The following is a 22,718-nucleotide window of genomic DNA, read 5'->3' on the forward strand; positions in this document are numbered from 1 at the left end:
TACAGCACGTGATGACGCAATGTCCACGAGTTAGCTACCATGAATAGGACAGGATAGGATCATAGAGAGACAACATATAAGAGATGAGATGACTGACAAAATCAGGAGTAGCCTACGCGCACCACAACAACAAAAAAACACTGCTGGTGACGGCACACCATAACACGTTACTCACTGCTATGACTACACACACATAGGCCTAGATATCTGCAGTATCTGAAGAGTAACTATGAGTTTAACTGCTTTTCCAAACCAGGGGTAAAACAAGGCATAGATCAGAGTTTAGACAAGAGTTACAATAGAACACAAAGACAACAGAGGATGCAGATGAAGCATTGAACAAGCTGTCACCTGCAAGAGAGACAGAGTGATATGGGCAGAAAAATAATAGAACCACAACTACACAGTCCCTCCAGAAAAACGTGATTATGCGATCGCATAATTCAATGCATAATCAGCCAAAGTCCATATATTTATGCGGGGGCCGCATTTTTTTCAAATCCGCCTCACTTTCGCCGCATAAATTGCCGATTTCTGCGCAAAATATGCGGGGCTTGCATGATTTCATAATCCCCGCATTTTCGTTGCAAAAAAGTCACATGTATCTTAGCAGAAAGTTGAAAAATGTTGCGTTTACTTCACACAAGAGCAGCCATTTTCCCCTGTTGCCATGGGACCGTTATGAAGTGACGTAATTACGCGACGTGAACATCATCGAAAAGCTGGGTGTTGGGGGAATCACCTTTTTTTCTCTTTTTCATCAAATCGCAGTTTTTGCAAGTTCTCGCAATTTCACTGCATAAAATTGCATAAATATCAGAAAACGTGCCGAATAATCAAGGATTTTTTTTGCCCGCAACAACCACAAAAAAACTCTGGAAGGACTGACTACAAGAACACCAAAGGCCTGTACTACGAAGCAAGATTTGACGTTAACGAGGTTACTTCAGGTTCAACCCAGGGTTTTGTGTATCACGACGGTGGATTACTTGTTACCGGGTTAAATCGCCTAATTGCCGGGTTAAAACACCTAACCTGCTCGGGACCTGGCTTTTTTTGATTGTTTTTTTTGCATGTTGCGCCCAAAACACACCTATAAATTAATGAAGACACTAAGTACAACCCTTTTGAACCATGCGCCCGTACCCTTTTTTCCGCCATCAAACTAGCAAAAGTGGATTTGGACACGCCCTAAACGCACCAGCGCCATGCGCTTCACGCCGTGGCCTTAGATCATTAAAATAGGGCCCTATATGTCTGGGCTGCATCTCATGTTGCTTAAATTTCCTCCTCGAATCCTCCACTTGCCCCCCTTCCTCACGTCTTAGTACCTCCCACCGAGGAGGCACGGGAGGGACCGTGAGGAAATCATGGGAGGAGAGAGTAACCGAGGAAATGTGTTTTTAGAGGGATGAGCTCTCCTTTCTGAAGCATTAGGTGAATACGTTGGCTCAACCCGTTCTCATTCCGAACTCGTAAAATAACAACGTTTGGACAGTGGCTGTCAGCGTCTTGGTTGGTTGGGGTGGTGGAAGGGTCAAACAAACACAGGACTTTCACCCCGGAGAGTGGGGTTCGCATCCCGCTTGTCACGCTTGCTATAGTCGCTTTTTATTTTCCTCCCGCGTGTCACAGAACCGTACGCCCACCCACGACCCTTTCCTAAACCCAACCATCCCGTTCTTCCCGCGTGTCACGGAACCGTAAGCCCACCCACGACCTTTTCCTTAACATAACTGCGTCAAAAGGGACGGCAATAGTCCCAACCAAGCGCGTTTACTTATAGCGCTAAAGGAGACTTTTAGCGTCAATAAGAACGACAAAGGCACCTGACCAAGCGTCCGTATTTTACAAGATGAGTGTGAGAACCTGTTGGTTGGCTGTATGGGCGGAGTTAGCAACTCCTTCAGCTGCACGGCTTCGAGGAAGGCTACTCTTGTGTGTCCTCGCCCAATAGCTCCTTGATGCTCGGTCCTCAGAACATGATTTTAACATGTTGCAGGTTAAAATCCTCCTGTGAGATTAAAAGCAATCACTGCTTTAAAAAAAGGGTTCCAAATCCACATTTAAAAGATGCCATAAAAAGTTTGTAAAAGAACTCAAAAGTAGTGCTCTCTATGTTTCGCCATGTAATGGCTTCCTCAGGAGAGAATAACTTCTTCTTCTTCTGGCTTTCCCGCAGACTAGAAGCCTTGCGGCAAATAGCTGCCGCTCACAGGACAGTTTAAGTAACATTCAAAAGTATTGTCAAGTTCAGCGTAATAGTCCTGGTGCAAGATATAATCCATGACGGCTTCCTCTACCTCAAATTGATATCCAGGGGGATTTAGTAAGGATCTCAATGTCATGTTCTGTATTCCCATGTGACATAGCACAGTGAACAACTGTTCTCTTTCATTTTTGTATTTAAGACAGTCCAAAAGTACATGTTGAACAGTTTATTTCCGTTTCCATTCCACAAAGTTGATCTTTCCTCTGCAAATCACACAATTTGAAACTGCCTCTGAAAACGGGCAAATCTCAACAAACCACTAAGTTGACGTCAACTCGGTGGCTACTCCTCATTTGGCTCTAGTCTCTAGTCTCTGTCATGCCCCAACATTTACATAGGCTACACCACTGACCTGAGATCAGGTAGTCTTCTGAATCTAGGTCACACAGATCTCTGCTATTCCATTGATAAATTCACTTCTGAGACTTTTTTATCTGAGAAATCAACTATGTAAAGATCAAATATGGGCCGTTTTACGAAAATTGATGGCTAATTGCAAATTTGGTAAGACAGTGTCGGACTTCACAAGCTCCACAATCTGCCGGGACAGGCGGCTGGTCTTGGACTCGACAAAGGTTGACTTGACTACACCTCTATTCACCTTGTCATCTCAAATTGAGCGTCAGTGTCAGTTCTGGCAGGCCAAGTAGTCAAGATGCTGCTAACGCAATTGGCCAACAACAGTCTCATCAGCTGATCTGCTACAGCTGAGCTGCTCCAGCTGAGCTGCATCAGCGCATCAGCTGGTTAACTCCCCTCGCTGCTTAATGGCTATGCTCAAAGAGGGCGCCCTATTTAAAGCGGATTCAGTTTGCTCCTAACTGCTTGCTGCTTGCTTCTCTGCAGTCTGTTCTGTCCGCTCGTCAAAGCTCATGCTGTTGTTAAGCCCCAAACGTCTGATCCTACTCACGCTGCTGTTGGCCATGACTTCCACCGCTGTCGAGGAGGATTCCTGGCAAATCGACTCCTCCGATGACACCCGGCTATTGCCGATTCAACTGGACCAGGGGCAGGATGCCTGCCCGGATGAAAACGCCGCCATCCGTCGAAGCTCTCGGCAGTTGGCGAGTAAAACCTCGACTCATCCTTGCATTGGCGATTGGCCCGTGGCCAAGATACTGGAAACCTTGTTTACGAATGATATTCAGCCTCTGAGTGGCGCATCTCACGAGGATTTATTTGTCCTCCTCTGTGACTCTCTGATCGTTCCAGCGGTCGATTTTCTGCCAGTGCCTCCTCCTCAGTCCTCCGGAAAAAAGCACGTTCAGAAGCATAAGAATCCCGAGACGGTCGGCAGGCCTATTGCAAAAAAACGGGCCGTGTCCGTCCGGGCCCAAGCGTGTCTCCAGCCGGAGACCCCGTGCTTATGGCGCTGTCTGATGTTCAATCTTCCCTCCTTGATATGGCTGCCAGAATATCGTCGCTGGAAGCCGACCCCACCTTCAGACCTTCGTCGACCCTAATCTCCGCACCGAAGTTCAACCGGCGCGCAGAGCCGAACTTGATACTTATCTGGCCATTATTTCCGACCTAGCTCTCTCTTATGGTGGAGTATTATTTTATGAATATCATAAGTCTTTTTCTGCAAAGGCAGCCATGTTCATTCAACGCTTCAACCAAAGGCTGGACTGGTCCGTGGTTGACCTCGCGCTTATAAGCAGACATTTCACAGGGCGCCAAATTCTGTCCTGCTCCATCTGTGGCTCTCTCTCACACTCTACTACCCTGTGCTCTAAATCTAGGCCTACTCCTTATATGTCCCATCCTGGCCCGAGCCGTAATTCTGGCACCCAGGTGAATAACCTTGCTACTCCTCTTTGCTATAATTTCAATGAGAATATTTGTAGGATGCATAACTGTAAATATCTTCATGTTTGTAGATACTGTGGGGATGCCCACCTCAAGTCTGTGTACCCGAGGAGAACCCGCTTCATGAAAGCGGAGCGAAAGAAATAAAACCATTGACTCCCATCAACGTCCCCAGGCTCGGACGGGCGTTGAGGAAGCATCCGAACTGCTGTTTCGTGAATTATTTATTGACTGGTCTTGTTCATGGTTTCTTTGCTGGTCTGCTGCATTTGCCTGCTGTGTCATTCTGTTGTAAAAACCTACTGTCCGCGTCCCATGAGCCGGAAACTGTGGATGCCTTGTTGGATAAAGAGGTTAAGAAAGGTTTTATGATAGGCCCATTTGATAGGTCTACTTTTTCGATTTTTAGGATAAGTCCTATAGGGATCGCCACTCGGAAATATTCGGGTAAAAAAACGTTTAATCATCAACCTTTCCGCTCCCCACAATGGTTTGGCTGACAGCGTCAATAGCTTTATTCCTTTAGCCCCTTTTTCCCTGTTTTATAGCACTGTCGATGACGCTATCAAATTCATTAAAAGGGCAGGACGGGGAACTTGACTTGCAAAGGCGGATATTTCAGATGCTTTTAAAGTAATGCCATTGCATCCTTCGCAGTGGCATTTATTTGGCATTCGGTGGAGGGAAAAAATGTATTTCTCAGTTAGACTCACTTTTGGCTGTCGCAGTAGTCCAAAAATATTCGATACCTTGTCCGAGGCCTTGTGCTGGATTCTTCTTAATAACGACAAGTTATCGTTCGTCCTTAATCTTTTGGATGATTTTCTCCTGGTGGATTTTCCGTCCGCAAAATCGGATTCTTCTATCTTGGCACTCAAACGCACCTTTTTTGATTTGGGCGTTCCTCTCTCGGAGGAAAAGACCGTGGGTCCCGTTAAAGTTCTGAGCTAAAATTTCGTTCTCTGCTCTTGGATAAATGGAATGGCATTTCCTTTTTTCTTAATGATTTCATGGAATCGTCTTTGGCTCTCAATCTGTATACAGATGCTGCGCCCTCCGTAGGATTTGGGGGGGTTTTCCAAAATGAATGGTTTGCGTGTGCCTGGCTGGAGAAAATGCTCACCTTACCTGCCGGTGATTCCTCGACAGCCCTACTAGAGCTATATCCTATTGTTGTAGCCTGCATTCTCTGGAGTAAACATTGGGCTAGGAAGCAAATTCTTTTTTTCTGCGACAATGAAGCTACTGTAAATATCATTAACAAGAGGTGCTCATCTGTCCCATTCATCAATAGGTTCATGAGACGTCTTACATGGCTGTCAATTTTAGGGAATTATCATTTTCGCGCAGAGCATATCCCTGGTTTGGGTAATCAAGTAGCCGATTCTTTGTCTCGATTTGATTTTCAGCTGCAGCCCAATCGAGCCTGGAATGCCCTCCTTTCAGCCAAACCATTCTAGATTGAATAACCCTCTCCAATCTTATGTGCGCTCTGCTGCGCAATACATGTGGGGGGGTCTGGCTAAGTCTACATTAAAATCGTATGACTTGGCTTGGTCTTATTTTATCACCTTTTGTGCTTCTGTATCTGTAGCTGCTCTGCCTGTCAATGTATCATATATTAGTGCTTTTATAGTCCACTGCTTTGAGGATCGAAAACTGCAGCCTTCTTCCATCAAAAGTACAGTCGCTGGCATCCAATTCCATCTGCGCTGCCTGGATCCATCTGCCTCCAGTATTTTGGAAAACCCATCCATTCGCCTTTTGCTGAACGGCCTCAAAAGACAGTCACCACGAGGCAATGATAAACGTCTCCCTTTCACTTTACCTTTGGTTAAACAAATCATATCACAATTACGGAATGGATGTTTTGGGCCTTACACCGGTCAGTTGTTAGAGACGGTCATTCTCACAGCTTTTTTTGGTTTTCTAAGGGGTGGCGAAATTTCTTCACGCACATGTTCCTTTGACCCAAATCACAATTTGACAATTTCTGATGTTTCAATTAATGATCACCATTTCACATTGTTTCTGAAACACTCCAAAACAGATAGAAATGGTGAAGGTGTAGTCGTATATATTTCTGAGTCTAACACTGTCTTTTGTCCTCTGATTTCCATGATGACCTACTTGAGGTGCCGTCCTAGTGCTGGTCTGCAGGAGCCGCTGTTTGTCACGCAGGCGGGGAAACCAATGTCTAGAGCCTGGTTTGCTTCTCACCTACGCCTCCTCTGCCAATTCTACGGACTGCCTCCGGACCGTTGTACAGCTCATTCTCTACGCATTGGGGCAGCAACTACAGCAGCAGCATCCGCTCCGGTTTTAACCCTTAAAGCCATGGGGCGGTGGTCTTCTGCTGCTTATGAACGGTACCTTCGTCCTGACGTTCGGGCTATTCTTGATGCTCAGAAGGCTATGAGCTCAGGTCCCTGATTGGTTCGACTAAATAAACCGCTCTTAATCATACGCAGAGTTTGCGGGTGGGCAGGGGGAGCACATGGCATGACCAGATATTTTATAAATATTTTAAATAACACAAAACAACTGAATTGTGGTAGGTAATACATCTGATTTCATATAGCCTAGGCCTACTGCTTTAGTAAAAAAAATATTTTTCCAGGGCTCTGGCTCTCACCTGAGACTATTGTTGACGCATATGCAGGATGCAAAAAATGAAAATGAATGTTGCACTAGTCTGGACATCTTACCGTGCCAACGTTGTAATAAAGGTTGCCTAAATGCCATGTAGCCTATATAAATTTGCTGTCAGCTTACTAATTGATTGCGCGTTTTGTGTAGATTTGGACTTTTATACGTTTATTCCACATTGTTTAAACGGCAATGTGGATCTACTGATCGCTGTGGATTACTTTTTTCCGTGTCATTGGATTATGGCAAAATAGGGATCTTTTTCTCAACGTGTCTTAACGGTTTATGGTGTGACTGCGCTTGGTTTCTGCGTTTGGAGATCATCTCAACAGACTGGAGGTCCAACACTGATTGTTCACTGTTACATTTTAATTCAATTTAAGTGTCGGGGCATTCTGCCACATCTGTCTATTACATTCCAAGACAGCCGTGCCGCGATTGGATTTCATAAGGGCGAATTGTTAAATTGTTAGAATGTAATTTAAAATCTTCTTTAAAAATAAACATATATGTTTATTTAGCATGTTTGTTTTATCCATATGTGCTCGTGCTGTGTTCCCCAAGTGGTAGGCCAGGTCTCAGCTTCTACAATGAGTTTTTTTTTTTTTTTTTTTTGCCCCCCCTGGCTTTTTTGCCCCCCCTGGCTCGAACAGCTCAGGTCCCTGATTGGTTCGACTAAATAAACATTTGTGCCTCCTCTGCTTAACCTTCATTGTGCTTCACCTGCTTGAATTACATTAAATTGACTCTGGATACGCTTAACGGCTACTTAATTCCATCTTGTTTTATTTTCACAGGAGGATTGCCTGTTATGGTCTGTTTGAGGGGGAATAGTTCAGCTTTCTTAGCCTAATTTGCGCGAGCGTCCCCTACTGCTGCTGTCCCCCGACTCTCTGCTACGTTCATAGTGCTAATGAATGGTCAGGGGACTCATCTGAACAGAATCATATTGCCAAATTAATTCGTAATTTATTCATAAGATTCCTAAGCATTTTTAATTGTCTAATTCCATCCTCTTGTTTTTTATTTCCCAAGAAGATTGCCAGGTGTGGTTTATTTGGGGGGAATAGCTCAGCTCTCCCAGTCCTAAACTATGTGAGTGTCCCCTAATGCTGCTGCTGTCCTCTGACTCTCTGCTATTTCATGGTACTCATGAAAGGTCAGAGGACTCCCTGAACAGAGCCATACACAAATCAGAATCTATCAACTTCAATTGCAACTTATTCAATAAAAATGTCCTAAATAATTTTTATTGTCATGTGTGTTCTTGACTTAATGGACCTGACAGAACTGCTTTACTTCAATTCTATCCTGCAAAATATAAGTCAACAGCTCCATCTTCTGGCAAGTCAACAGAGAATTTCATGAATAACTGACAGTTTAAGTGTTCAGATAATGTAGCTCTACACTGAACAATAATTGTTGCATGTCACAGACTGCTATACTAAGGGTGTTTTTATGCAGGCATCTGTCATTCAACTGGACCAAAAAGTGGACCATCAAAAAAACAGACTCAGGCTTTACCAGCTGCCTCATTTAGTTTGGTTGAATCCCACTAGGGTTGGTTTTCCCCCTTGGTGAGGTTGGTCTGGGCAGCTTTGAATGCACCAATCCCACTCAGATGCCCAGGAGTATGAAGGCTGATAAGACACCTAGTTCTGTTTTTGTTCTGGAGTTTTCAACATGTCATTATTATCTCTTCAATACATCAGTGTGAAAAATCGATAAAAAGACACAATATTACATTGTGAATATTGTTTATCATATGTCACTTTACAACAAATCACTATGCTATGTAACAAATGAATGACAATAATTCTGATAATTTTTCTAAAAAAAAATGATTTTAAATTGCAACCGATTACACTATACATAATTTGTGAAACTTTCTCTGTCCTATGATTACATGTTTCTCTGGAAATGTGACTGCAATGATCTGATGAACTGGAGATAATCCTGTTTTTTAAAATAATCTGTTGTTTAACAAGCAAAAGAGACTTCATAGTGTCATAAAGACAATAAATGTTATAAAGGGATTACAGTTCACAGCTGATGTTTTTCTATACTTGACGGGAAAGTGTGGCTGTTCAGGGGCATCTTTTCTACGTCAAACAGGAGCCAGGCAGGCCTGTGATTTCTGTTTGCAACTAAATGGACAAATATTACTTGGATGATGCTTTAAACAAACATAGTGACATGACTACAAAGCTTTAGTAGCTCTTTTGTTGTGTTGGGTTGAAATGTTTCCTATCACAAAGAAAAAAAGGTTCCCTAGGAAAAAAAAGATATGTGTCATACATGTGTGAATTTAATGGGTGTTTTATAGGAACAGTATATGGTGCTTATGACTCTTTCTTTAAATGCAGCAGCATCAGAGCAAAACAAATACACAACAAACAGAAGCTGAAGCACAGGCCTTTCAATTGTTGTTCATACACAATTTAGACTTGAAGACAGGAAAACATATCTTCACTTTCTCTATTTGATATTTGACTCACTGAACAGCAGGAACATATTCATTCATTTATCCTTAGACCAAGTCTGATCTCAGTCTCTCTACAGCCTCTCTACATCATGTTGGTCTCACAGGAGCCAGGCTGCAGTATCTGAAGAGTAACAATGAGTTTAACTGCTTTTCTAAACCAGGGGTAAAACAAGGCATAGATCACAGGGTTTAGACAAGAGTTCAAATAATACAGAGGGACCACAAAGGATGCAAATGAAGCATTGACCAAGTTGTCTCCTGCAATAAAGACACCGTAATATGGGCCTAAACACATTAGAAACACAACTACAAGAACACCAAGAGTCCTGGCTGCTTTCAGCTCTGATTTCTTTGCCTTTGGAGTCACTGAAAGCTGGAGTGTGACAGCTGTAATGTGAGAGCGCATGGCACGAGCCTGAGACACAGCCACGGCAAATACTCTCAGATACAGAGCTATGATGAGAATAACTGGAACAATAAAGGTCAAAACAAGCTCAACAGTCCCTGAGTTATTTGTAATGACAAACACACATTCTCCATAGCAGGATTTATAACTCCCTGGTTGAGTCGGGAGATCTTTTAAATAGAGAAAGCTGTAGGAAACAGAATAGAGCCAACACAGACAAACACAGAGTTTAACTCTCCCCCCGGTGACTTTAGTGGTGTAATGCAGAGGGTCACAAATAGCCACATAACGGTCAACTGATATGAGCACTATGTCACCTATTGAGGCTGAGAGAATGATGCCTGAAAAAATAATATAGGTAGCACACACAAAGTCACCAAAAAACCAGCAGGATGTTTTTCGGGGAACTTCTACAGGCATCAGCACGAGGCCCACTAGAAGGTCTGAGACAGCCAGAGAGAGGAGGAGGATGTTGGTGGGTGTGTGGAGCTGCCTGGAGGGAAAGAGAAAAGCACCATTAAACCAACAAGAGTGACAAAACAACCTAAACCAGTATTCAAAATGAAAATAAAAATCCACATGAGTTTGAATATTTTCCAATCCAACACATCAGTAGTTACCATATGTTTAAGTGTAGACAGTTAAAATTACATGGTTGACGTCACATTGGACAGAAACAATGCTTAGTATTGGTAAGAGAGTGGACATTATTTTTAGTACTAGCTAAAAGACAATTATTCCAAACATACAGCAGCTGTTCACATTTTTAAGTTACAAATCCTGTAGAGAGAAGCAAAGAAGTTAATATCTGCCTGAAGTGGGAGATAGAGATGATGATGAGCAGGTTGAGAGCCACAGTGATCAGAGAGATGGAGTACAGCATAATGGTAACTGTTTCAGGCCAAGGAGACAAGGGCTTCCTGCAGGAGGTGTTTGGGAACTGTGGAAAGCAGAGCTGGGCTCCGTCCTCAACCTCCATCTGCAGAGATCTGCAGATAGCTGCAGCTCTGGCAGCTTTCTGAACTAACCTGAGTCATGTAACTGAATTATCTCTCTCACATTCTCTTCATCCCCTCCTCCCTCTCAGTCCCTGTTGGACTCTGATGCTCCTCCTCCCTCACTCTGCACATCCCACCATCATCTTCATCATTTTCTCTGTAACCCTGCCTTTCTCACTGTCTCTGTATCCAATCTCTCTTTTCTCATTTTCTACCCTTGTTTCCTTTCTTTTCTCCTATTATTAATAACAGTAGTCTTGCATTGCCAGCTCTATCTCTACAGCCCTGTGGAGTAAGGTCTGGCTACACCACAGATGCATTCTGAGATAGGAGAAATTTCTTTAACCCAATCACAATTGACTCAGGAGGTGCTAAGCTCTATATGGAGAGATGGTGGCTCTGCAAAAATAGTCTCGTGAAGGAAATTGTTTTGGTGAAACATTTGCACCTGGCAAATGAAAACGCCACATACAATAATAAATGACGTTAACTCACACAATACAGTAATGTGAGCTATTTAAGTTAGCTGGATATTTGGTTAAACATCATGTGCTCTTACCAGAGTATTGCCCTGTGTACTTTTTCCATAGCAATCCCAGCGATAGGTCCAGAAACCTCTGCTGCCTATCTCGAATCAGCCAGTTGGAGATCAGCAATGTTTCCTCTTTAGCGCTTAGCTTAGTTCAGGGCCAGTGAAACCATACGCAACGGTATTCACTATACACATAAACGCATTATGTATTTCATGGCCTTCTGCAGCAAATAGAGATTCTCAGGTGTAAAAGATCACATCTTTGTTTGTTGTTTGAGAGGCTGTTGTCCGTGCACTCACTGTGGAATCAAACCTGTCTGATGTGAACCATCTTCCTGACTTTCTTCACACAGTTGTGTCTGGCCAGAGGTTTTATCTGTGAGTTCTGCAGAGAAAGAGACATCATCTTTCCTCTTCAGAATGACACATGTAAGCGCTGTCCAGGTAAGCACTGACACATGCTTGTTACTTTTAGAGTAAAGGACAGGGATCCCCCCTAGAAAGGTTGTTCAGCCCGGTGGCTAGTGCTGTTTTTTTCCAATGAGGGCCCAGCTGGGGACAGTCACAGACTGATTGCAGCGTTAATGAAAATCCCAATAGTTTCTGTGATAACGAGACAGACGGATTCGTGAAATTGAGAATTTAAAAACGCTATAAGACAGATTCCATAGGGCCCTACATTAAGTCAGTGCTAAAAGCTAACTGGAGATTAGGGTTAGGGGTCAGGGTTAGAATCTAACTGGAGATTAGGGTTAGGGGTCAGGGTTAGAATCTAACTGGAGATTAGGGTTAGGGGTCAGGGTTAGAATCTAACTGGAGATTAGGGTTAGGGGTCAGGGTTAGAATCTAACTGGAGATTTGAAAGTATGACTAAGTCTAAGTTTCCAACCAAGCCAACCCAACGTAAAAGTAGTTTCAAAATTTCTTAAAAGTAGATAAACAATTCCCAGTGACTTAGGTGGGGTCACCAGGCTTGCAATACCCTGAATGAGATATGCAAAATATAAGACTGATAGAGGCAAAAGGGCAGCAATAACATCAAATAGAAACGGGCTTATTTCCAGAACTAAGCTTCCATATGTTATTGGGAGGTGGGTAATTAGAAAATCTGCCCAAAGATCCTTACTCGGGAGTTTGTGGAGACCAAACAGAGCTAAATGAGAGTGAATATTGAACCTAAATTCACAAGTTGACAAACACACAACAAGTCTGGAAACGGCCAAGTTTGCAAGTCAATTTAAAAGGTGATCTATCAGTGTTGTTAACTTTTATTTTGAACCCCGGTCTCCTGGGCAAAAGTCCTGAATTTGTTTGGCACATCCACCCCCCAGTCGCCTCCTTAGGCAAAAATCTGGCACTCATACTACATCTTACTTCCTGCTTTGTAAGCAGGGACATGATTATTGTAGTTATAAAATGATCAACTGTATTCATTTTGCCTCTTATTTTACAGTGTGCAGGGCCTGCTTTCACAAACGTTGCTTTGTGGAAAAGAAGTGTCCTAAATGTGCCCCGATCCAATCACGGAAAAAATGTCCAGATGGATCCGTGAAGTGACATCTGAACGGCTGCAGCTATGATTCATCTGCACTACTTTTATCAGTGTTTCACATAAAGCACTGATGCATTTCTGTACCCATCCCCTTTTTAAAATCAGGGAATACAAACTCATGTGTTCAAAAACAAATAGTTCATGTTTCCTGTGGAAAATAAAGAGTGAATGACTTATGTGCAAAACCCTTTTGAATTGTCTTTTGTCTTTTCCTTGTTTTTTTGTATGCTGTTTTGTGTTTCTTAGAGTCACACTGATGCCATACTCCCTAACTTTGATACCTCAACAATTCACAAAGACTTTGAAACCAAAGCAGGCTTCTGTCTCTCGGTTTCAGAGACTTGTTTCCTGTACTTCTGGTGACTTTTAAAGAATGAAAATAACAAATTAATAAGTACACTGCAACAACAATTTATGTTAAATTATAGAATAATTTGCCCCTCTGGTTTGAGGATTTCTCTCAGTACTGTCCATATTTCTCTGTCTGAGGAGGACTAGGCTCTTTCGAGTCACGTGCATGCCACAAAAAAACATTTGGTGTAGCTGTGTTGTTGTCTGGATGGAGTTGTAGGGCTTACACTCGCTGTGCAGTGACAGTGTTTGTTGGGCTAAATGATCATTTACTTTGTTGTGTATAGTGGCATCGTCAGACACTCAAACAGTTCCCAACAGGTCCCGTGAGATTTAATTTGTCTCTCTGTGAACTATGTTTTGCAGCCCATCAGTGGCTCCTAAAGGCTGAACCCCTCTGGACAGAAGTTTGTTCACACCTGCATGAGTTAGTCAGATGATGACTTCTTAACCTCTGAGGTGTTACTGCAATCAGAGGTGTGAAGAAAAACAAACATCAGCATGAACCATTAACATATGATGTAATCATTACTGAACAGGACTGTTTTTTCAGTTGATATTGTGTCTGACAATGTAATAATTTAATCAATCAGAATTCTTTTTGATTTTTTAAAATAAAAAGGGATTCAACTGCCATGTGTAATGTGAGAGGGGTTGCTGCCAGTCACAAATCCACAGAGAATTATCTCCTGACTCTGCAGCTCCTCACAGCTATACAGAGTGTTTAACTCACTGGTATTTTGGTTTTAAGGCCCAAACCTTTACTGTTTTTGTTCACTCTCACAGCTCTTAAAATAATAATAATAATAATTCCATACATTTATATAGCGCTTTATCATAGACACTCAAAGTGCTTCGGGGGGGACCACACTCTACCACCACCAATATGCCTTATGATGCCAGACGCTCACCTCTCATCAGAGTCCATTTCAGGACTCTAAACCCACTGTACCAAAGAGTTTGGTGTAGCTCAGCAGCAAATAGACAGTTAGAGACTCAGCAGATAAAGAGGGTTTTAGTGCTGCTGGAGTACACCAAAATGTACTGAAGGGGCCATAGCAATTGAACAAAGCATTAAATAAGGACACAAAGTATGAGAGCGCCAAATTCCGTGTAAGAAAGCAGGTTAAGGGTGGTGGGTGGGTCAAACAAACACAGGACTTTCAGCCAGGAGACCGGGGTCCGTGTCCTGTTTGAAAATTAAAGTAGTGGGGCGTATTTTCTTGCCAACAATAGGGCATTAATTCATATAATGGCTATGGGTCGTATTAGAGGGTAGGAATAAAAAAAAAACTATATTGTCATATGGTTTGGAAGACTTGTTTGACCCTTTATTATCCTACTGGTTCTACTTCTGCATCTTTTGGTCCTGCAGGGTGGGTGGGTAAGATCCAATGGTGTTATTTTTTAGTGCTTAACAACAAGACTGCACCAGCCAAATTCAATCAGACTGCAATGGAGAGGATAGATGATAGGTGGGAAGGCCTGAGGCTTGCTGACTGTTAACAGAATAGTTATAAGTCGGCAGGAAATCAAGCAGGGGACTAGCGGGTAACCTGTTTGACTCCAGAGAGGTGATAGAGGGCCCATAGAAGCACTGGAGGTCTGGGAGCAGAGGTTGGAAGATTCAGAGGAGACTGGAACAGGCTCAGGAGAGCCAGGTTCTGGAGCAGAGCTTTCATACAACTTCCACTGTCTGGATAGTTCCTTAGAACTGCACAGGCCTGGGGGAAGTGAGGGGCTGATGGAACAGAATAAAAACTACTGAGGCAGCTGTCGAGACACTGAGATGGCCCGGCAAGTTCAAACTAGACAGGCCGTTCTCATCAACCATTCATACATATAGCTACGAAAAGTAAAGCACGGTAATTCATACGTTTATCACATGTTATATTCCTGTCAGCACTACAGAGACTGATGCAGTATAAGACCGGGAAGATCCACGTAGGGAGGAGGTCAGTGTGGATGTTTGAGTCCCAAAACACAGGGCTTTCTAGCTGGAGAGCATAGTTCATGTTACGTAAGAAGTTAAGGAGAAAACACAAGACTTAACCAGAAAATATGTGTTTGTGTCCCGGGAGTACTACTTAAGGGGACCACTGTTTAACCCAAACTACAATCTTTTTTTAAAGTCTTACCTAGTCATTTTGGTGTCTAAACTTAACTGCTGACTCCTCCTGATGGTCACCTTTTATCATCTATACTCAACTGTAACAGCTGCTGTCACGACCGTCAACTCACGGTGACCGGTTCCCACCTCAACTCAGCTCAGCTGTCAAGTGACCGGTTGGCGGTTAGCAGTCGGCAGCCACAGTATTTACGATAGATTTCAGACCAATTGCATTCATGAGAATGATTTGCATCAGATTACACACCCGGTTCCTCTTAAAAATGGAAGGGAGAGTGTAATCTGTTGTGTCCTCAAATGTAAGAGAAGCTCACTCATTTCTATTTGCAAATTAACCCCGCCTCTTAAATTTTGTGCTCTGTCACCCAAAACTGGGTCACAGAAGATTGACAGTAAGGCAGAAAACCAAAGGATTGAGAAGTAAAATTCTTATTGAAAGATTTGTAGAAGAACAGAGAAAAAGTGTAGATAATGATGTTGTGATGTGTAGAGGAAAAAAGGAAGGACATCAGTGTCCAACAGAGACTGAGAGGAAGAAAGGGAGGGGTGGGGACAGCAGTAGAAAGAGATAAATCAGTTGTAGGACAGAGTTGGAGGCAGAGAGCTGCAGCATCTCTCCTCCCACTGATGACAGAGACACAGGACGGAGCAGAGCTCTGCTTTCCACAACTCTTCAACTCCTCCTGCAGGAAGCTGACACCTCCTTGGTTTGAAGTGATGCTCATTCACATTTTGCTCTACTCCATCTCTCTGCTCACTGTAGCTCTCAACCTGCTCGTCATCATCTCAGTCTCCCACTTCAGGCAAAGATGATTGTCTCAACAATTGAAGTTTTAGATATTATGAAGACTTTGTGTCAGTTTCAGGGTCCTGGTTTTGTGCATGCTGTCTTGATGTCTCACCGTCATGGCTTAGTGGGATGCTTGAAGGAGCCATGTATGATGTTATTAGTAATGTAACACCTGTTCTTCTCATACTGTGATAATCAAACTGACTGCTCAGAATAAGGCCTGTTTTATTGACAGATAAGGGGGGAAAAAACTCATGAGTGTTTGTGGAATGATTGTTTCGATTGTTTCAGAAAGAACTAACATAACATGTTTGTTTGTCACATAGATATGAGGACTTGTTGGTTAAATGGTGCTTTTCTCTTTCCCTCCAGGCAGCTCCACACACCCACCAACATCCTCCTCCTCTCTCTGGCTGTCTCAGACCTTCTAGTGGGCCTCGTGGTGATGCCGGGAGAAATCCTCCGAAAAACATCCTGCTGGTTTCTTGGTGACCTTGTGTGTTTTCTTTATAATATGTTTCAACCATCATTTCCGTATCCTCACTAGGTGACATGGTGCTCATATCAGTTGACCGTTATGTGGCTATTTGTGACCCTCTGCATTACACCACCAGAATCACTGTCAACAGAGTTAAACTCTGTGTGTGTCTGTGTTGGCTCTATTCTGTTTCCTACAGCTTTCTCTTTGTAAAGGATGACCTGACTCAACCAGGGAGGTATAAGTCCTGCTACGGAGAATGTGTGTTTGTCGTTGACTATGTCATAGGAGCTGTAGATGTTTTTTTGTCCTTTTTTGCTCCAGTTATTCTCATCGTAGCTCTGTATCTGAGAGTATTTGCCGTGGCTGTGTCTCAGGCTCGTGCCATGCGCTCTCACATTACAGCTGTCACACTCCAGCTTTCAGTGACTCCAAAGGCAAAGAAATCAGAGCTGAAAGCAGCCAGGACTCTTGGTGTTCTTGTAGTTGTGTTTCTACTATGTTTCTGCCCATATTACTCTGTCTCTCTTGCAGGTGACAGCTTCGTTAATGCTTCATCTGCATCCTATGTTCTCTTTGTGTTGTATTGTAACTCTTGTCTAAACCCTGTGATCTATGCCTTGTTTTACCCCTGGTTTAGAAAAGCAGTTAAACTCATTGTTACTCTTCAGATACTGCAGCCTGGCTCCTGTGAGACCAACATGATGTAGAGAGGCTGTGGAGGGACTGAGATCAGACTTGGTCTAAGGATAAAATAATGAATATGTTCCTGCTGTTCAGTGAGTGAAATATCAAATACAGAAAGGTGAACATATGCTTTCCTGTCTTTAAGTCTAAATAGTGTATGAACAATAGATGAAAGGCCTGTGCTTCAGCTTTATCTTGTTGTGTATTTTGTCTCTCTGATGCTGCTGGATTTAAAGAGAGTCATAAGCACCATATACTGTTTTTTAAGTAATCACATATTTACACATGTATGACACTTATAAAGAGTATTTTTTCTTTGCTGCATTTAAAGAAAGTCATAAGCACCACATACTGTTTCTGGGTAATCACTCAGTTTAATGCAAGCTATAAATTCACACATGTATGACACTTGGCCCCTTACAAAGTTGTTGTAATCATTTCTGTTTAGTGTCATTCATATGTGATCCCTGTATAACATATCTTGTCTTTATGACACTATTATTTAAAGCACTATGAAGTCCCTTTTGCGAGAAGTAAAAAAATAGATTATTTGAAAAGACAGGATTATCTCCAGTTCATCAGATCATTGCAGTCACATTTCCAGAGAAACATGTAATCATAGGACAGAGAAAGATAAAGTTTAACAAATGATGTAAAGTGTAATGGGTTGCAATTTTAAATCAGTTTTATTAGAAAATGATCAGAATTATTGTCATTTATTTCATTTTACATAGCTTAGTGATTTGTTGTAAAGTGACATATGATAATAAACAGACATATTCACAGCGTAATATTGTGTCTTTTTATTGATTTTTCACACTGATGTGAAATGACAAGAGACAATAATGACATGTTGAAAACTCCAGAACAAAAACAGAACTAGGTGTCTTATCAGCCTTCATACTCCTGGGCATCTGAGTGGGATTGGTGCATTCAAAGCTGCCCAGACCAACCTCACCAAGGGGGAAAACCAACCCTAGTGGGATTCAACCAAACTAAATGAGGCAGCTGGTAAAGCCTGAGTCTGTTTTTTTGGTGGTCCACTTTTCGGTCCAGTTGAATGACAGATGCCTGCAAAAACACCCTTAGTATAGCAGTCTGTGACATGCAACAATTATTGTTCAGTGTAGAGCTACATTATCTGAACACTTAAACTGTCAGTTATTCATGAAATGCTCTGCTGACTTGCCAGAAGATGGAGTTGTTGACTTATATTTTGCAGGATAGAACTGAAGTAAAGCAGTTGAGATGACAAGGTGATAGTGGTGTAGTCAAGTCAACCTTTGTCAAGTCCAAGACCAGGACTGGTCAAGACCGAGTCCAAATGAGAGACAGAAAAATAGAATCCTCTTCAAGACCACTTAGATACTTGTTGATAATGTATGTGATGCAAGAGACACTATATCTTTTATTTTAAGATAATCATTTTGCATTACTTTTTGTAATGATCCAAAAGCAAGTACAGTGTACCAACACTGTAGGATCAAATGAGGCTATAGACAGGTGTCACAGGTGTCCCTAAAAAATACAAATGTTCCCATTTTTACATATACATGGTCTATAATCATAACTATACGAATGTTAAGTATTTAAATCTTCTAAATTAAAATATCTTTGATTGTGTGTCTCCAATCCCCACATGAGCATAATGCCAGAGTACACAGTGGCATGTTAACCTAGGACACAAACTAATGAGCTGATCATTTCAGACAGGTGTGATGATGCTCTGAAACATCTCAAACATGTAGGGAACGTTTCCAAAGAACAATGTCTGATTATGTATAAGATGTGACAGTGTGACCGTTTGAACTCACAATCTTCAGGTCCAAAGGTAAACACTGATCTCAGTGAGCTGTTGTCCAGGTGATGACTCCTCTAGCTATTTGGCTATATTTGATTGAGTCAGCCTGGGTTGACTCAATAATATGACTTTCCTTAACTGGAACTGGACTGATTGTTAATCAGAATCAGGTGTGTTAATGCAGACACACATTTAAAATATGCAGGGCAGTTGTCCACAGCTGTTCTGTTACTTAAGATATCAGAGTACTTCTTCCATCACTGGCAAAAAGTCAGTAAAATGTTCTTGAATCACTTCAAAGCAGGTCCAACACAGAGAACACAACAGCACCATTAACTGTATTCTAGGGCTGTCAAACGATTAATTTTTTTAATCGTGATTAATCACTGAAGTTCTATAGTTAACCGCGATTAATCACATATTTTATCACATGATTAAAATTCTATTATTTTGCATTTCAGAACAGTTTTTAAGTACATATTAACAATCGAAAGCAATTTTAACCAGTGTATCTTGATTGGGAATCAAATGAATGCAAAGAAAGTTACTTTATGAACTTGATTTTAAGATTTGTAATTATTTATTTACTGTAAACAAAAGAGAAATGTGTGAATCTGTCATTATTGCACAATTCTTCCAAGTACCTAACTAAAAAACTAAAAATCCCTATCCTTACTAGAGTCAATATAGTGTTTAGTAACTCCTAAATAATGTTGATTACTCACTGACGTCCAGTGATCACCGGTTAATGAGACAGCGTTTGCAGCACCTTGCAGCAGTTCCAGTGTGGCTGCTTTCTCCGTGTCGTACAGGCTGTGTATCCGTGAAAACTACTGTCCCCCTCGATGGCAACGAGACAGGTCAGAACATGCCAACCGTAGTACGTCTTTAAGACCCGAGTCCTCTACGATGCTGACAGGTCTGCAGTTAGTTGCCACCCGTTTCGCAAGAGCTGCAGTAATTTTTTGGGATTTGGTTTCATCCACAGGTCAGGTAGCATGCTAGCGGTAGCATCACGTTAACTGTACTACTATGCTTAGCTCCGTAGGTGGTAGCTCAAGCTTGACGTGCTTCGGTGATATTTTAATTCGGCTTTACACAATGTGCACATGGCTTGTCTACGAGTCGTCCGGGAGTTTTGGAAAATTAAAAGCGCCATTCAGGATTTCATTGCTGCTGTCTTTCTCCATCATGCTGCAGCCTGCAGCAGCAGGATGTGTTAGGAGGAAGTGGTAGCTTGATGATAAGTAACGGTGCTGCAAAGGATCAAAATAGTAGTCTGTTAGGTACGACACAAAGCCGAGTGAAGTGTAAAATAAATTAATAAATGGCGGCATGTGATTAATGCGATTAAAAAAAATGAATCGCATCGTGTCGGCCCTTAACGCTGACAGCCCTAGTTTTATGATATATATGCCGCCTACGACCTGCAATCTGAGCTCCAGTGGCGGCGGGAGGCGGAGAATTCCGTGGCCGGCGGCAGTGTCTCTTCCCCCGGGCAGGAACACAGCGTCGCCTCGCTGTGCTGCTACACACACACACACACACACACACACACACACACACACACACACAAACACAGAGAGATGGTCCCTCCATTTATAGTCATTTTGTCACATTCAACGTCACGTACTAACCAGAGGGAAAGTAACGTTTGATTTTAACCCAAACCACGATCTTTTTCTAAAGTTAGGTTTTTGTGCCTAAACCAAACCTAACCAAACTACAACTGTTTCACAATGTTAACAACATGTCTAAAATGACAGCCTATACGTTCAATGACATGTTAACCAACAAGGAGCTGCTGCTCTCTTCCAGCTTGTTTAAACTTGAGGTAAATTGGCAGAGATTGTTGCATCTTTAAATTATTTCCTCCAGCATGCAACACAGCAGAAGATACAGATGGGTGTTACAAACCTTTCAATAATAATTTTACGTCTCAATCCTCCGGTAGAAATGCAATTGGTATGGCATTTACCGTATATATGGTGGCCGGCCGCCGACTGCTAACCGCCAACCAGTTACATGACAATTGAACTGAGTTGGGAACCGGTCACCGTGTGTTAACTGTCTTGACAGCAGCCGTTACAGTTTAAGTTTAATTCTTTAAGTGGAGGTTGTATGAAGGCTCTGCTCCAGAACCTGGCTCTCCTGAGCCTGTCTCCTCTGAATCTTCCAACCTCTGCTCCCAGACCTCCAGTGCTTCTATGGGCCCTCTATCACCTCTCTGGAGTCAAACAGGTTGCCCGCTAGCCCCCTGCTTGGTTTCCTGCTGACTTATAACTATTCTGATTCTCGACCTGCGAGCATAGCCCAGCAGTCAGCAAGCCTCAGGCCTTCCCACCTATCATCTATCCTCTCCTTTGCAGTCTGATTGAATTTGGCTGGTGCAGTCTTGTTGTTAAGCACTAAAAAATAACACCATTGGATCTTACCCACCCACCCTGCAGGACCAAAAGATGGAGAAGTAGAACCAGTAGGATAATAAAGGGTCAAACAAGTCTTCCAAACCATATGACAATATAGTTTTTTTTTTATTCCTACCCTCTAATACGACCCATAGCCATTATATGAATTAACGCCCTATTGTTGGCAAGAAAATACGCCCCACTACTTTTATCTTCAAACAGGACACGGACCCCGGTCTCCTGGCTGAAAGTCCTGTGTTTGTTTGACCCACCCACCACCCCAACCTGCTTTCTTACAAGGAATTTGGCGCTCTCATACTTTGTGTCCTTATTTAATGCTTTGTTCAATTGCTATGGCCCCTTCCGTACATTTTGGTGTACTCCAGCAGCACATCACCCCTAACCCTAACCCTCTTAACTTGCTAAATCATCCACTTTATTCACCAGCCAGTCTCTAACTGTCTATTTGCTGCTGAGCTACACCAAACTCTTTGGTACAGTGGGTTTTAGAGTCCTGAAATGGACTCTGATGAGAGGTGAGCGTCTGGCATCATAAGGCATATTGGTGGTGGAAGAGCGTGGTCCCCCCCGAAGCACTTTGAGTGTCTATGATAAAGCGCTATATAAATGTATGGTATTATTATTATTATTATTATTATTATTATTATAAGAGCTGTGAGAGTGAACAAAAACAGTAAAGGTTTGGGCCTTAAAACCAAAATACCAGTGAGTTAAACACTCTGTATAGCTGTGAGGAGCTGCAGAGTCAGGAGATAATTCTCTGTGGATTTGTGACTGGCAGCAACCCCTCTCACATTACACATGGCAGTTGAATCCCTTTATATTTTAAAACATCCAAAAAATTCTGATTGATTAAATTATTACATTGTCAGACACAATATCAACTGAAAAACATCACTGTTCAGTAATGATTACATCATATGTTAATGGTTCATGCTGATGTTTGTTTTTCTTCACACCTCTGATTGCAGTAACACCTCAGAGGTTAAGAAGTCATCATCTGACTAACTCATGCAGGTGTGAACAAACTTCTGTCCAGAGGGGTTCAGCCTTTAGGAGCCACTGATGGGCTGCAAAACATAGTTCACAGAGAGACAAATTAAATCTCACGGGACCTGTTGGGAACTGTTTGAGTGTCTGACGATGCCACTATACACAACAAAGTAAATGATCATTTAGCCCAACAAACACTGTCACTGCACAGCGAGTTTAAGCCCTACAACTCCATCCAGATAACAATACAGCTACACCAAATGTTTTTTTGTGGCATGCACGTGACTCGAAAGAGCCTAGTCCTCCTCAGACAGAGAAATATGGACAGTACTGAGAGAAATCCTCAAACCAGAGGGGC

The 22,718-nt window shown here is 42.4% G+C and overlaps 2 protein-coding genes and 1 pseudogene across 2 annotated transcripts; 2 read left to right on the top strand and 1 right to left on the bottom strand.

Moving 5' to 3' along the window:
* The first annotated feature begins 5,493 nt into the window (after positions 1-5,493).
* On the top strand, positions 5,494-7,435 carry LOC118494467. Its single transcript, XM_035998664.1, has 2 exons — positions 5,494-6,506; positions 7,389-7,435. Exons 1-2 carry the CDS (start codon positions 5,513-5,515, stop codon positions 7,394-7,396), a joined length of 1,002 nt encoding a protein of 333 aa, XP_035854557.1. The 5' UTR covers positions 5,494-5,512; the 3' UTR covers positions 7,397-7,435.
* Positions 7,436-8,809: 1,374 nt separating this feature from the next.
* On the bottom strand, positions 8,810-10,041 carry LOC116040302 (trace amine-associated receptor 7a-like). The gene has a single exon (XM_035998811.1). The coding sequence runs from the start codon at positions 10,039-10,041 to the stop codon at positions 9,298-9,300; it is 744 nt and encodes a 247-aa protein (XP_035854704.1). The 3' UTR covers positions 8,810-9,297.
* A 5,768-nt stretch (positions 10,042-15,809) lies between these two features.
* On the top strand, positions 15,810-17,247 carry LOC118494507 (annotated as a pseudogene).
* Positions 17,248-22,718: the final 5,471 nt, after the last annotated feature.

Source organism: Sander lucioperca, chromosome 24, assembly GCF_008315115.2.
Source record: "Sander lucioperca isolate FBNREF2018 chromosome 24, SLUC_FBN_1.2, whole genome shotgun sequence".
NCBI classification, from domain to species: Eukaryota; Metazoa; Chordata; class Actinopteri; order Perciformes; family Percidae; genus Sander; species Sander lucioperca.